Below are 17,332 nucleotides of genomic sequence, written 5' to 3' on the forward strand. Positions count from 1 at the left end.
GTCTTCCTGAGACAGTGCAGCAATCTGTCGTGTCAGCCTTGATCTTTATAATGCTCAATATATTGTGTGAAGTGCTCGCGCTGCTGGGTTTAGTCTCCCCAAAGTAGAGGGGATGGGGAAATGGAGAATACAAAATCCTGGAAGATAGGAAGGACACTGCTGAGGGCTCTGTCATCCATGGTGGCAGGAAGTCCTTAGTTAAGGTAAAAGACATTGAAAGTGGTGGTGAAAGGTGGCATCACCTGAAGAGAACAATGGAGATGGAGAAATCACTTTATGATTCTCACAAATGTGTATCTGTCTCGGTTGGGTGGAAAGGATGTATGGAGAAAAAAACTGATTGGAGGTTTGTTCTAACAGGATGGATATGATCCTGACATTCTTCCTTTCCACCTAAACTGAAGAATCCTGTAACCTCAAAGTGGTGTGTGTTGTATTCTGACAGAGCTGATGAATGATTGTCAGTCAACGGTGGAATTTTGAATTTGGATGTTGTGCGGTGGAATGCAACGATTCAAGCTTAGGTTTTTTGATCTAGGTATGAAATGGTAAGAATTGGGAATATGCTGTCTGTTAGGCTGGTGGAAATGCATTCAGCAGAAGCCTTCAAAAGGGAATTTGATAAATACTTGAAGAAAAAGAGCAGAGTGTTGGAGTGGAACTAACTGGATTGCCCTCAGAAGCAGCTGCTGTAGACTTCGGGCCAAATGTCCTGTTCCCTTAATTTCAGAACAACAGTCCCATGGTAAATTGATCAGCCTGTTTATTATAATTTAGAGTTACAAATGCTTACCCATCCAGTTTTGAAATGTAGATTTTGTAGAAATTTGGTCGCAATTCATCTTTGTCATTGAGTCTTTTATATCTGTTCTCTAATTGATAATTATTTTCCTGCTTAAATTTGCAGGTAGAGAGAGATTTTGAACGAGAATATGGCAAACTCCAGCAGTAAGTATAAAATGTAAAACTGAGTACAAGTTGATACGATACAATTTTGTCCACATTAAGGTTCCATAAAAATCAAATGCGATAATGAGATCATCTGTTTTAGAGATATTACTCGAGGATAAATATTGGCTAAGATACTGGGGTAAATGCCTCCTTAATCTTTTATGTCTTCAATGCAATAATCTTTGGTTGTTAGTATTATTTTGTTTATTTAGTGTTTTTGAATTTCTTCCTGGGCAATGCAGAGCAATCTTGGTGATCAGGTGTTGCTCAAGGTACCCACCACTGAGTTGATGAGAAATCATTCAGAATGTGTGCCACGGTTTGGTGTGCGCTGTAGCACCAAGCCGGGTTATCTCAGTTACTAGTTGGCTACACGGGCACCTTGCCCATTCTGGAAACTGATAAGAAAGACCCTTTTCAGGTTCATTTCAAGCAGTTCTGTATCAGGGAACTGATGGTAATTGATGCCAAATGCTACTCTTCCTGCCATGGGGCCTCATCTGTTAGGCCTTGACGTGGCAGTCTCAGCCACAAACGATGTTATGATGCAAAATGTGCAGCTGGTGGCTGGAAAAGTTGTTGAACAGATGCAGACTAAATTAGCATGCATCTTCCTAGAGCAGCTTGCATGTTGCATTCTCCTTTCTATGTGGCTTACTTCAGGGAGCCATGGAAGATGAGATGTTGGCAAATTCCTGTAATGGTGGGCATCACTGAATTCAGCAAAGTGTCTAATTTATTAGGATTGTGAAGAAACATTTAATTCAAATAGAAAATTTGAATTCTTTGTGGCAACACAAATTTCTTTCTTTTCTGATGTGAAATGTTAATTAGCTTCTGAGATTTATTCTGATTCCGCATTTAGGCTAGAAGACCAGATTAAGAAGCTTCACAAAGATATGAAGAAGAGTACCGAGGCAGATGTGGGTAGGTACATGTGCTACTCTAGGCAGAACAAGGAGGCGTGGGCACACCTGTGAACTACCTGGAGACAATGGGGCAAGACAGCCTTCTTGTCTCATTCACAAACATGTTTATCTTAATAGCCAGAGTAAAGTTTTAGTATATAAAGGTAATGGGGATAGATTCTGGGCTTGAGGGTAGAGGGATAAGTGAGATGTGATTATGTGGTCTTAGAATGTAGTTTCTGTGCTCAAGAATATGATTTGCATCAATGTGGACGGAGCATTATCATGATAATGGAATGCATGTTTGGCGATGCAGGGTGAATGTTGGTAGAAATAGCTTATGCATAGGTAGGTAACTGGATTGCAGAAACTATACCTGCATTTTGTAGTTTGGAGTGAATCTTTATCAACTCCTTGAAGCTGCCCCCAGTTTCATATCCTCTGGGTAGTAGTACAGCTCTGGATATCTAAGCTTGTTCTTTGCTCCTGTAATTCAGAGCATTGTTTTCCTCAACTTAGCTGACACAATTAAACTATTCACATCTGTTAGTCCCTGCAACGTGGACATGCTTCAATCATTCAGTACAACTCACAGTATTGAAACTCATTTTTATTCACCTTGGACTTGGAAGAAAGAAGTGATATTTGAATTGCATCACTGGCTTCTTCATTGCAAAGTCTTTGCAGCCCAATTTTAAAATGTAGTCATTCTTGTGGGCAATGAGGTATTGAATCTGATCATAGCCAGCTCCCATTCACAGCAATGAAATAAGCAACCAGGTAACTTGCTTTAGGTATTGTTCGAGGGACAAATGTTAGTCAGGACACTGAAATAAAATAACCTTGCACTTTTTCAAAGTAGTGCTCAGGATATTTTGCATCATCCAAAAGCTAGCACCTCCTCAGATAGTTCAGTATGCCCGCAGTACTGTTCCGGAGAGTCAGCCTGGATCTTGTGCTCAACTTGTGGAATCACCAGTTGTCAACAAATACATGGCTGAGCCAGCATTATGCCTACTATCACTGACCTTCATGTCTGATAACTTGATGCATCACCCCTGATTCACCGTGAGAGTTCTGTTTCTTATTGAAGGGGAATGAGTTCTTGTAAAATGTACTCATAGAGAACCGACTAAGTCTTCATAATGCGCATCCTTCATCATTGGCAAACAATCTTAAAGGAAGCTGGTTAATGCTTACTAGGAACTAATTAAGACTTAATATGGCAACTGAAACAAAAAGAGTAAATTAATCATCAGTATCCTATCAAACAGAGTGATCATGGTTGCAAGAGTTAGTCAATTTATACTGTGAATACAGAGCCTTGAACACAATGACACTGCAACATGAGTATATGATTACATATTGGAACTGAACAACAATTGTAATGCATTAGAATCTCAAGATGTGCTTTCGCTTGCACAAGCTCTTGCACCCATTATACTTTTAAAAATAACATGAGAGATTTAGATGTATGTTATGTAATGTAGCTAAATGGTCACTGACAAAGAAAAAGTGAATGTTGCATGACTCACACTAAAGTGATAATTGACATTCTGCAACTCAAGCTAGATGTTGAGATTTTTTGTTAAAAAGCTGAATGCTGGAAATAAAACACCTCTAATGTATTTCTTGTCTTCAGTCTGATGTGGAATAATGTAGCGGCCTTTAGAGGAAAGCATCATTTTAGCAAAAGGCAACTTGAAACATTTTGGAATGTACTGCCTAAATTTATATTTTGTTTTCTAACCTTCCATTTTGTATCCACTGAATCAAGTAAAACAGAAAGATATGCTTTTTAAATCTGCCTTCCATGACCTCAGGAAATCCCAAAGAGCTATATAGCCATTGAAGTGTTTGTTTCTGAACCGTTGTTACCATTCGTGTAGCAGGAAGCATAGTACCCAGTTTACGCACACAAACAGCAATGGGATAATGATCAGGTAACTACAAGAGATTATAGTTGTACAGTAAATATTGGCCTGGTGACCAGCATAATCCACTTCTTCACTGGAGCGTAATGGGATCTTTATATCCACCTGAGGTGATAGGTGGGACTTTGGTTTAATGTCTACTCTGAAAGATGTCATCTCAAACACTTCAGCACCCATCTAACACTGCACTGAGGATCTCAGCCTGTATCCTGTACTCATCTCTGGAGTTGATCTTGAGCACACAGACACATTCACAACATACTTGTTTAATTCAAAGGCAAGAGTGCAACCCATTGAGCTACAGCTGAAACCAGGTGCTGTGTTTCTACTACACATCTGTAACAACTCTCCAACATGGTAACACCATAAACAAGCTGTGAAGGGGTATGACATTATGTACTAGGTTTTGACCAGTTTTTTTAGTGCTGACAGTATCAGAGCAGGACTGAATAATATCATACCTGGCAATGACTCTGAGAAATGGAGTATAGTTAAACTTTACTCAGTGAATGACAAAACAGGAAATACAGAGATTTTAAATGTAGTAAAAGAACCACTTTTTTTAAGTACACTCCTTTTCCCTCCATCCTGCTGATCACAGAAGTATGAAGGGACCTGAACCATTCTACTTCAGTCATTTGATTTTTGAATATTGAGATTCTCCTCTTCACTCTCCCATTCCCTCCCAACTTGACTGCATAATAATATAACTTGTCAATTTCTTATCTCTCCAAATGTTTCACTTCAATCATTTCTTCTTGTCTCTTTTTAATCCTAGAATGGAGGATGTTGGCACATGCCCATTTTAGAGTAAGTGTTGCAAGGCAGTGAAACATCAATGTTCAGCTCAAGCTGGTGTTGCTGTTTCAAAATATATGTCCTGTTGGAGTGTAAATCACTCCTCCTTAAAATGATGATATAGAAACCGTACACAAAGGTGCTACACTACTTTCCTGGATAAAGACATGTTAATAGATCACAATTGGCTAACTCCTGTGGGTAATCTGTTCAACATCAAAAAAGATGTCAATACTGGGTGAATAGTTCACTGCTATTTTAGGGAGCACTAAAACATTTTTAATGAAAGATAGAGGAATATCAACATTAATATATTTAATTTCTAGTCTCAAGGAAAAGAAATCAAATGGGTCTGGATGGCACATATAAAGCCTTTACTTTTCCTAATTAATTTTTTTTCAAGCAAGCACTGTAATATTCTTCTCTGCAGCAATGTCAAAATCTGCAGTGAAAATTTCATCAGATCTGTTGGCCAACCCTTTGTGTGATCAAGATCAAACGTTCATGGAGACGGTGACTGCTCTGGACACTGCAATGCGCAGAATGGACGCCTTCAATCAGGAGAAGGTTTGTACATTTACTTTTTGCAAATGGGTAGAGCATTATTTAAATGGCAAAGTAGAGGAGCTTGCACCATCAGGATAGTGTATTATGGATTGGTAACCCAGATGTGATGGTGCTGGATTGGCAACCAGAAGTTGTTAATAGAGTTATACAGCATGGAAATGGCCCTTTGGCCCAACTCACCCATGCCAATCAAGTTGTCTACTTCTGCTAGTCCCATTTCCCCACGTTTGGCCCAAACCTTTCTTATCCATATACCTGTTTAAATGTCTTTTAAGTGTTGTAGTTGTATGCACCTCTACCATTTCCTCTATGCATTCCACATACACATCATCCTTTGTGTGAAAAGGTTGCCCTTCAATCCCTTTTAAATCTTTCGCCTATCACTTTAAACCTATGCCCTCTAGTTTTAGACTCCACTATCCTGGGAAAAAGACTGATCATTAATCTGGGCTTTGCCCCTCATGATTTTATAATCCTCTATCAGGTCACCCCTCGACCTCCTACGCTCCGGAGAAAATATAGTTTCTCCTTACTACCCTACTTAAGCAATTTGGGAAATCCAAATCTGAGCGATCAATGAGCTGAAAAAATGATTGTAAAAGTAGACCTGATTCAGTCCTGATACAGGGTTTTGACTGGAAACGTCAACAATTCCCACAGATGTTGCTCAATCCACTGAATTCTTCCAGCAGATTGTTTGTTGCTCTGGATTCCAGCATCTGCAGTCTCTCGTGTCTCCATGAATGCCCTAGAGATTTGACTAACTGTAACATGAGTCAAACAAGAGGTGAATTTTAATGCCCTCTGTAGTGGCCAGCCACCGTGATTGTGAAAACAGTTGTGGGAGGTTTGAGGTGTCCACCAATTTCTTTATAGACAGTGTGGATTTCAGATCCCACCCCAGAAATTTGAGCAAATGATTTGGGATAGCACTCCACTACAGTACTGAAGCAGTACTGCACTATCAGGTGTACCATTTTATGGAGGAGATCTTAATCCAAGAGTTGGTCTTCCCCTTTAGACAGAGGCAACAACTGATGACACAACGTGACCTGTTCTGTAACCACTGCCATCTTGAGCACAAATTTAAACTATTGTCACGATGCATCAGTTGTAGATGTTGTAATCATTCAATTCTCTCTCTCACTTACACTTGCTTACACACATAAAGAACATGTAAAGAACCCTCTGCACTTGTAAAAGGGATAACAGGGACTTGAACTTCTGTCCCACAAGGGAGGTTCTGAAATTAAGCTCATTAACACCTGGTAAATTGTGGGTTGCCTCCAGAAACCTGTGGAATTTATCAGATTATTATGCTTACAACCAAATGCTTCAAGAACCAATGAAGTCTTTCAAGAGAGGGAAATCACCACACTACTTACTAGCCTGCATGAGGCTGCAATTGCACACTGACAATGAATACTGTCTTGAATAACCAGAAAAGTACTTCTGAAATGTGTAGAAATTACAGCTTGGGAATAGTCCATTTGACCCATGCAGTACATGTTGGTGCTTTGTCTTCACACAAACAGTAATCCAAATCGTACCTTCTTTCACCTTTCCTTCAGCCATTTCTCTAACCTATTCCTGAGTGTTGTCATGGTCTCTGATTCCATTGCTAACTAGGTAGAATATTGCACTGCTTCACAGTCCTCTATTTCTTCTTCCATCTTAAATCTTTTGAATTTAATCTTATATTACTTTTTATTTAATAACTTACCTTTTCATAATTATAAATGCCTCTATTATAATCACTATTTGTGTCATAGTTTTCAAGTCTTTCTTTGTGTTTCTTCATACCAAGCAGTAGTGTGATGACCGGGCTATTCTGTCTCTGTTTGCCCAACAACCTTCCTATAGTGTGGAACTCCAAAGAGAGATCAGGTGAAGACATTTAAAGTTACCTTGGTTTAGGGTATAGAGAGAGAAACTTTGCACTGGCAGGAGAGTCAGTCACCAGAGGACTCTGATTTGCAAAAAAAAATGGCAACATAATTAGATAAGAAGTCTTCGATGCAAGATCCAATCAAGGGTGCATTTCCTGAAAGGATAGTGAAAATGGATTTATTGCAGCTTTCAAAATGAAATTGGTTAACTAAGAAAAAGTTACAGGGTTGAGGGAAAGTGCAATGGAACAATAATCTGAATGCCTAGTCAAAGAACCAGTAAACGCATAGTGTGCTAAATGCCGCCTCTGTGGTGTAAGATTCCATGATGTAACTTGGGGCTTTTGAGAGTCCTCCTTATGGATTGTTTGGAAGGAATGACATTTTACTTGCATGCTGAGCTATTTCCTACCCCATTCCAATACAGGTAGAATAATATCTAGTGTTTGGATTTGTCTATCAGTTAAATACTTCCACGTCTGTTTCAATGATCTTGGAGGTCAGTCCCAGAGCTTAATGTAGTCATATAGAAGTAGTGAAATTCTAAAATTAAAAATTGAGATTTGTGTAAATTGTGTCGTGCATCTTGTATGAAAATTATTTGCACCCTAGTACAAAGGAATTACCCACGTGCTTTTTTATCTTCAATTTGCATGCATTCTTTACTTCTAAGTTATACTTCCTTTCATGGTTCAGCATATTTATGCAAAATGTTTCTTTATCAGGTCAATCAGATTCAGAAAACAACCATTGAACCCTTGAAAAAGTAAGTTCAAAACCTTTGATAACTGTACGTTCTTGTTGGAATATTGACCTGTGTGTGGCTTCTTTGTTTGAAAGAAAGGACTGATGGATGTATTCAATAGATGCAGCAAAAGTATTGTCTGTTTCTCCTATTAATGATTGCTCATGGCTAACCTAGTCTGCAAGTTAAATTGGAAGTGGAAGCCAGAGGATTTGGCATATACAATTGGAGCTACGTGACAACACAGACGGAGGCCATTCAGCCCAATGGGTCTGTACTAACTGCAGAGAAATCCAGTCTTTACCCTTCAGTGTTCTTTCTCCATAGCCCTCCACACTTTTACCTTCACACATTTATCGAGTTCGTAAAAACCACAATTGATTCTACATGCACCACATTTTAAGGATTGCGTCCAGATCATAACCACTGACTGCATAAAAGAATGTTTTTCCTTGAACTTTCCCTGGATCTTTTGCCCATCAATTTAAATCTTTGACCTTTGGTCTTTGACCCCACCACCAAGTGAACCGTTTGCTCTAATTCCTTACCTAAGCCTAGTCGAGATTTTTTACACCAATTAGATGTCTTCTCTATCTTCTTTGCTCCAGGGAGAACAATCTTAGCTTCTCTAGTCTGTCCTTGTGAATTAAATCCCCCAGTCCTGGGACCATTCTCTTGCCAGCCTTTCCTGAACCCTATTGGCCTGCAGTTCCTTCTGGTGTGCAGTGGCCGGAACTTAGCTCTGTGGCTTAGATTGTGGCCAAACCACTATATAAACGTCCAACATAATCTCCTTGTTTTGTTTCTCTGTATCAGAGTAAGTTCAAGGAACCTTTAGACTTGAACATCACAATGTTGGTCCCTTGGCTCATAACCATTGGTTGAACTTTTGGGAGTGTAAAAGGACCTGGGGAATAGATGAGGGGGTAGATTGGGAAATTTCTAGCAGATGAATCAGCCAGTGAGTGAGAGTCACAAGCCAAGCAAATCTGAGTCACAAAGATCACTGTCTATTCCCACTGAATAGCAAAGTGAAAAGCTATTCAACACTACAGCTGCTGAAGCAAATATTTCTCAGCTGTGAAGCCAGTAGTGGTGACTTTAAATTCCAAATAGTGAACCCCATCCCTTCCGACTCTCATTACTCCCCCAATTTTATCCACGGCCAGTTTGTTTCTGTGATGATTTTGCCTATAGTATAAATAGGCCTTGCAAGTGAAGCAGGTATGGGTTACCAGATGAGGGCAATTCATATTGAAATTGTTCAATTTTTTGCCCATGCATTTATCATTTTGTAAAGAGACAAAGATTTTTGTAAAAGTATCAACATATGATTTGAGAACGGAATCAAAACTTTTGTATAAAGGCCTGAATGATTCTTTTGTTTTTGCCCCCGGGACCTTTCGTTCCACTCAATGAATTACTGATTCCACTCTTGCTTGAGTGCCACTCTTTTTTTAGCCTGCTGCCTTGGGATCTGTGGGATAGAAACAGCAGAATAATATCCCAGAGCCCAGTAGAAATTTGTTTTGGAAGCCAATTGCAAACAGTTCTTCATTGCATCCCCCCTGCTGACTTTAGCAGCCCAGTCCAAGTTTGATTTGAATTGACTAGTAATTTTTCAATGACTATTTCCATTGCTGGTGGCCACTTTTAATCATGGACACTGATCAAAAATGCAAGCGTAAAGCTAACCCCTTTTTGAGTTTTCACAAGCTTAAGTCCATAGGACAGGAATTAGGGTTTCATCAGTAATGACATGGTGGAATTAAGCTAAACAAGAATCTGAGAGAGACGTGCACATGCGTGCAAGCACACACACAGCCTCTCTCCCTCAACATATTATTTTGTCTCTGTGGCTTTCTCGCGTACAAACAATTTCAGGTTAGTACACTGCTGCCATCAACCTGCCGAGTAAGGGAAATGATACTTACTTAAAAATGTGTTGGACCATTACAATGGGCAGCATGTTATTGATAAAAGAGTGCCAACTGGATAAACTTCTAGAACTTGAACAGGCATTCACAGCTGATTAATGTGCAGTGTTGAAGCAGTGTTTCGTGACTGGAAGCAATATTCTCAGGTAAGATATTGAACTGAGATTCCGCCTGTTTAGATGGATGCTGATGACCCTGGGGTTCTGTTTGTCTGGCTTTAGTTCTCCTGATCTCAAACCAACAGTGGTTCCTCAATTGCTGAGGGAGTTCTGTAGTAGTGCAGTTGCATTTCAAGCATCTTACTGAATGTGATGTGCTTTAATGTATTTTTGAAGTAAATGTTAACTGCTCTATAAACACAAGTCTTCATTTCGTTCTGGAACTTTCCTTTTGGTTGGAAAAACATACAAATAAAAGATAGATGGCATATTTATATACTTTAATCTCTGATGATTTCATAGTCAATAAAATAATTCTGAAATAGAAACAGAAAATGCTGGAAATAGTCAGCATGTTAGGGAAGTTAACGTGAAGAGTTAATGTTTTAGATCAATGACCTTTTACCAGGACTAGGAAAAGTTAGAAATTTAAAGCTGCAGAGAAAGGAAAGGGGTGACAGAAGGAAAGCAAGGTCTATAAAGTGGTGGAGGTGAAGAGAGATTGAATGACACAATTGGTGGCGATGCTGGTTAATAGAAAGTGTGGCAGGCTGAACTGATGAAGAGATGTAACTACCAGAGGGTGAATGCGAACGAGAGGAAAAAGAAGTGTTATAACAGTGAGTTAACAAAAACATTGTGGCTGCTGGAAACACTCAGTATTATCTACTGGTTTATCATTGTCACATATACTGAGATACAGTGAGAAGTTATCATTTTGCATGCCTGCTGTGGATCTTGGGAAAGAGGTAGAAGTGGGCTGTGTGTAGTTGGAGGACCTTCAGAGGAATTGAGGTCTGTGAGACACTGACCAGATGTTCACTGCTGGGGCTATGTTCTGGAGGGAGGTATGAGAAAGTGTCAGAGAGCTGGCATTGAGCTTCTGTGAAGTTGAGGTCAGTTTGTCAAACAACAGCAGTGCCATTACTTGCTGTCTTGTGTATTTCCAGCATCCTCTTTTATTTCATGTTTCCAGCAACCAGAGTGTTCTGTATCTCACAGTTCCAGCATGTTTTTTTCCTCCATCCTTGTTCAACTCCTATTACATCTCCAGTTAACATCCCTTCATCACCTCTCAGCCACCATCATCAGAATTTGTGTCAGTTAGTCCCTTTTGATCACTGTACTATCACAGACATCCACCTTTTACATTCCTCTCCTTTCTCTACAGTTCAGAGTATGTTCAATTTCTAACCTTTTTTGTTTCTGATGCAAGGTCATCAACCAGAAATGTTAACCCGGTTTCTCTCCCCTGACTAAGTATTTCCAGCATTTTCAGTTTTTATATCAAGTTTGCAGTATCTGCTGTTTTTGCTTTTCTCAGTAATCTGGAACTGGAGTCAACTGTTGGGATCTTAGACAGTGACTATACTGCAAAGGAACTTCATCTGGTGTTTAATCTCTTTGGTTGCCCTGAGACCATGATAAATGGCATATTAATAGAAGTCATTCTTTTTTTGATTTAATTAGAAAAATAAATACTTGTGAAGTTAATAGGACAAAAATAATAATTGAACAGTCTGAAATAAAACAAACGTCTAACTTAAAGTGAAAATAATTCACAAGGATTATTTAGTGGCCTTTCCAAACCCAATTTGAATTTGGCCTCCATTGGCAAACCTGCAATACTGAGTATCAAAAACACGCGCTCTCTTATGTATGTTTTGAACACTAATTGCTATGCAGCAAGAATAGAGCCTGGCTTTTTATCCTGATGCGGGGTGTCAACCTGAAACGTCGACAATTCCTCCCACAGCTGCTGCTCGACCCACTGAGTTCCCCCAGCAGATTGTTTGTTGTCCCAGATACCAGTATCTGCGGTCTCTTGTGTCTGCCTTTTTATTTGGCTTTCATGTACTCAGGACAGGTTGCAATGTGCTATAATGCCCAACTCATGCTAAAAATTATAATTTAAATTTATGTATTAAGATTATATATAAATACGAGAACTTAGCAAAACATAACAGTGCAGATAGATTTAAAACAAGCACCAAGTTAGCCTTTAACACTTGGAAAATGCCTTCATCATGAGCATGTTTTCACAGTCCAATAGACAACAAATCTGTTGGCGGATGCTGCCTTTTATTAGCTTATTGATGTGTTTGTACCTGGATGAGGTAATATGCTTGCCTTCCCAGTAGACCTCACATGTTGCCTTAGAAACGCAAGTGTACCAGGTCAGAATAATAGCTATCTTGCATACAATACCAGCATTAGACCTCAATATAAGAAGCTTTTGATCAGGTCAAATCAAAGAGATAATGGTGAATCACACACGGAGGATTGCCTTCTACAGCTGACCTAGCTATTATTTAATTAATTTCTTGATGAGGGTTGAACACTTAATCAAGGGCTTTATACAGCTTCTGATCTCCAAATCAGATTTCCCTACTCACACAGTTAAGACAACATCAAGAAAAAGAAAATCAAAATTGTTCTCAGGGTGCTTGTGGAGGGAGCACTAGGTATGTTCATTTGTTTGATTGCCCGGTGAAGAGCTTTTATGGTATCTAGTGAATAAAGTACACTATCTGCAGATCCCTCCATGCTCTTGCTCCTCCCTTCTTCCTTCAGCCCAACAGCTCCCCAAGGTCTCTACTCCTTCACGTCTGCCTTCTTTCATATCGCTGATTTTTATGACAGCATTGGTGAACTGTTCCAATAGCCACAACTTGCTGTCAAAATAAATTTGAGTTTGGTGGTGCTCAGCATTACTTATTGAGGTGAGGATCAGATTCTTAAATGTACAAAAGTTGCAGCTCTGCATGGCATCTCTACATTGCTAGGTTTGATAAAGGGGCATTTTACTGATTGCCTCACCATTGATGTAAATCGAATAACATGAAATTACTGTGCCTATGCAGTACATACAAACCAATCCTGTGGCAGAAAATTAAATCTTATCTATAAACATCCAGACACCCTTTTAATGATGTGATAAATAGTAATGCTCGTCACCCAACCTCTGGCAGTGAAATATGGAACCTCTTCAATCTCTAGATGTTGAATGCTTTAAAAAATTTAACGTTTAAATTTATTTTCTGTTTACTTCCTTCGTATCTCTTTAAACCTCTTAATCTAATCTTTCTTTCCCTTTCTGTTTTCTGTCTTTTTGTGTCTGATTAGCTACTGAATTCATTGTTATCTTACAATTCTTTCACACTCCTTGCACTATCAGTTTCAAAGGGTTCAGTTAAAGAGATGCACAGTTCTTGCCCTGTTCATTTGGGTCCCAGATGCCTAGTTTTCTGGAAAGTTTGGAGCTTGCACTTTCACCAACGTGTCCTTAAGGAAAATTAGAATAACTTTCAAGAATGCTTAATTAATGGCAGATGTTATTAAATGCCCTTTTGTAGCTTGGAGTCAGTTTTGTTAAGTGCCCAAGTTAAATGCTGCAGAAATCCTCAGTATATCACAGATAATTGTGGATTATTTTTAAATAAGTATTTAGAGCTTCATCACAATCTCTGTCTCAACCTGATATTGCACTCTGTAATGTTGATGGATCTTGGCAAGCTTTTGAAGGCTGTACTGTATTAAACACGCACAAATACTTGGCAATCGTGCACTCCAAAGTTTAATATTAAATGTGCTGTGCACTCCAGGAGTGACTTGAAAAAGTGTGCATTTATATTTTGACATTTCAAATTCTTTAGTGTGTCCCAAAATGCTAATTACTTCTGAAGCAGAGTCGATATTGTTTTGGAGGCTGATGTGTCAGCCATTTTCTGCACAGCAAGATCCCACTAATAGAAATAGGAAACAAAATGACCAGTTAATTTGCTTTTGATGATTTTGCTTGAATATACAGATGCTTGGTTTACTGTTTGTGTAAAAATTTGCGCTTAAAACTGCAGCACTTCTCTGATAGTTCAATGTATTGGAAACAGACACACAATAATATTGCACCAAATATGCCATTAATTGTTCAGGTTATTTTTGAAGTGTAATCCAGTGGTCCAAAAGCTGAAGGCTAAAAATGGAAGTCATATTTTGCCTTGATGGGTATTGTGTGCAGTTCTGGACACCATACTGTAGGAAGGACATGGTCAAACTAGAGAGGATGCAGAAAAGATTCACGGATGTTACCTGGGCCTGAGTTACCAGGAGAGATAGGACAGGCTAGGTCTGTTTTCCTTGGAGCAAAGGAGGCTGAGAGGTGACACGATAGAGATATATAAAATTATGAGATGCATAGATAGGGTAGATAGTCAGTGTCTGTTTCCCATGGTAGGGGTGTCTAAAGCTAGAGCGCAGGCTTTAGGAGGAGGGCAGAGGTTTAAAGGAGATCTGAGAGGTAAATTTTTCACACAAAGATTAGCTGCCATGTGGGATGAGCTTCCAGAGGAGGTGGTGGAGGCAGGAACAGTAACAGTTAAGAAGCATCTGGAAAGTTACTTGAATGAGCAAGGCATAAAGGGATATAGAATTAATGCAGGCAAGTGGGATTAGTATAGATACCCATGATGGTCAGTAGACATGTGGTGGGCCGAAGGGCCTGTTTCTGTACTGTACAACTCTATGACTGCAGAGTTATTTTATGGTAATTTTGTACTTCTGTTGATGTGAGTAAATTTAAGTTACGGCAATTCATGTTAGAGGTTTAAAAAAAAGACTGATTTGTCAGACAGCAGCAAAAGCAGTTATAGCGGAGAAGTGCAAAGTCCAGCAGAAAGAAATATAAACACATTAAACTTTTCATGAGTGAAGGAGACCAGAATAAGAAAAGATGAATGAAGAGAAAGGTACATAAGAATGTTAAAATGTTTACATCGGAATGCAAGTTCACCAGAGAAATATTTGGTGACCCTAAAACAAGGTGCTTTTAGGTTTTCAGGATCTGTAATGTAATCTATTCATGTTTGATTCCTATGTGGATGTTGGTTAAGGGAAACTGATCAGGCCTTCTGTTCCAAAATACAGGAATTAAAACCATGCTGGGTACAGCAGTTTGGTGGCTGGGTATGCCAAAGGCGAAGTGTGTCTTTACTATTAGTTTGTCAGTATTCCCCAATTTTGATTTGTTTTGTATCTCATTATGTAAGGCCTTAGAAGTTAAGTGTCACACACTATTCTTGATGTGCTTCTCTCAAGCCACGAGGAATTATGTAATGCCAGGGGCTTTTATGTGCCACAACTATTAAGAATGCAACATTCTAAACCACTCAGAATTAATCTCTTTGTGCTTTCAGGCTAACTTCATTTAAACATTCAAGGTTATTGATCAATGTTAATCCATGTATAGTGACATTGTATACGCATGGTAGAGAGTATGTGAAATTGAAGACAAGTTCAGTCTCTGACGGGCAGGCTCAGTAGCTTTGCTGCCGGAACAGATGGAATACAAATGCAGATGGTTTCTCCACATTATTGGGATTCTGTTGGAAGTTATACAGGCCACAACATTTTGACCACTGTTTGACTAATCACTGAGCAATTTGTTAAAACAGCTGAGGAAACCAGTTAAGTCAGAGAGTGTTTCCGACACACAACGTTACTGCAGTAATTTGGAACGGGTGGGAGTAGTGGTAAAGACGTCTATAGTTGGTGGAACATGGGAAAATAAGAAACAAGTAGGAGCAGGACATTCAGCCCCTCATGCCTGCTCTGCTCTGCCATTCAATAAGATTGTGACTGATCTTGTACATTAGTCACACTATCCTGCACTAATCCCTTATTCCTCATTGCCCTTAACCTCTAGAAGAACTTAAGATGACTGTTCAACTCTTGTATCCAGTAAATGAGGCTTCAACAGAGACTTCCTTGCGATTATTAATGTTTACTTTGGTTTCACATTTCTAAAATGGTAAGCCCTGGTGGACTGGTAGCATTCCAGGAATAAGCATTGTGTTCTTGCTATGTGGCCCTGGATACAATGTTTATTTTATCTTGGAGGCACATTGGAGTAAGGAATTGCTAATAGTTTAAAAAACCTCATCCATATTCTGATAGAATTCAATGTTAGAGTGCACATGCTGACAACAGCCATGGATTTCTGATCCAGACTGTTATATTTGGACCATGTTTCAATCTATTTGTAGTCTCCAACCTTTTTTTTTAAGGACATTGAATCCCACTTTTGCTTTGTCCTGGATTTAAGATCCCAGCATTTTGATAACATCACTGACAGAATTCCTGAGAACATAGCAGTTAACTTGTAAAATAAAAAAAAGTCTTCTGTAGATTCTGTTACTGTTATGTTGTGCTTCACAGCAGCTTACAGACCCAAGGAAAACCGTCACTACACAGCAGTTAACTTCAAGAAAGCAGTTGTAAGACTCTTGTTCTGTTTATTGAAGCTAAGGATTTATTCGGTGGTTTATGCTTGGGAACTTGGCATAATTCTGTGTGCATCTCGTATTTCTACACTCTTTCTTTCACACACAATTGATCTAGTATGGTGGGAAAATAAGATTTTTATCTAGTTATAATTGTAGAGATTAGATCTTCTTGCAAACCTTTCCTGTCTTTGGAGTGAATACCCTTTGCTCATTCATCGACTGTTTGTTAGATCATGCCTGAGGTTCAATGAATGGATTCAGATTTCCCTTTCATTAAGCCATTTTTTTAAAATACTGCTAACACTGCCTTGCATTTTAAACCACTTGGCTGAAGCAAACTGGTTTCAATTTCACTTCCTGGTGGGTGGATGGACGGACGTGTAGGATCACATTGGGGAGGCAGGCATTCCTGAAGGCTGTTTAAATATCCGATGCCGCCTCTTCTTTCTGTTGTTTTCACTTGATTTTTGGCTTGAATTACACACCTGATAGTGTGAGGAAGGAGCCTTCAACATGACGTTGACTGCGGAATGCATGATGTAATCATGTATTCTACCATCACATTGTGTCTATCAACATAATGGCTTTGAAAAAGTTCTCTGCATTCCTTCAGCCTGAATAGCTCCATGTATAATGGTTTATGCAGTTGGCCAGTTTATTCAAATTTCCATTTATCAGCTTGATACTTTTGCAAGTGCTGTCATACCTTTAACCCTACGATAGCCTTTTCACTCACAAATCAAAGCTATATATTTAAGGGGAAAAAAAAGGTTGCATTTTGAAGTTGTGAACCCAGCAATATTTTGTTGTTCTGTACATTTTCCCAGCTGTGTAATAATGTACTCAGCACAGGATCCAAATGATAGGAGCGATGGGTAATGAAGTGTATTAAATTGGCACAAAAAAAGGGAAGGATAAATGTAATAAATGTAACTGATCCTTAATGTCTTGAGAAATATTTATTTCACTCACAATTTTATTAATATCTTATTTTCCTTTCAAGGTATTTTGAACCAATACAATCAGGTAGAATGTGAATGTCTTTCTGAAACCTGAATGGTTCCAGGTCAAAAATGTTGTTTCAATTGACAGCTGTGGTCCAACCCCCAAAGGGGCACAGCCAAGCAAGCTGCAATAGTGCAGTGGTGACATTACTTGGCTATG

At 39.0% G+C, this 17,332-nt stretch overlaps 1 protein-coding gene across 1 annotated transcript in view; it reads left to right on the top strand.

Annotated features, from left to right (window-relative positions):
* bin3 (bridging integrator 3) overlaps positions 1–17,332 on the top strand; it is a 121,297-nt gene that overhangs the window by 40,262 nt on the left and 63,703 nt on the right. Inside the window, exons 3-6 of the mRNA XM_052041176.1 lie at positions 908–948; positions 1,817–1,878; positions 5,022–5,158; positions 7,773–7,813. Coding sequence (XP_051897136.1) covers positions 908–948; positions 1,817–1,878; positions 5,022–5,158; positions 7,773–7,813 — 281 coding nt within the window. The remainder of the gene's footprint in view (positions 1–907; positions 949–1,816; positions 1,879–5,021; positions 5,159–7,772; positions 7,814–17,332) is intronic.

Source organism: Pristis pectinata, chromosome 29 (genome assembly GCF_009764475.1).
Source record: "Pristis pectinata isolate sPriPec2 chromosome 29, sPriPec2.1.pri, whole genome shotgun sequence".
NCBI classification, from domain to species: Eukaryota; Metazoa; Chordata; class Chondrichthyes; order Rhinopristiformes; family Pristidae; genus Pristis; species Pristis pectinata.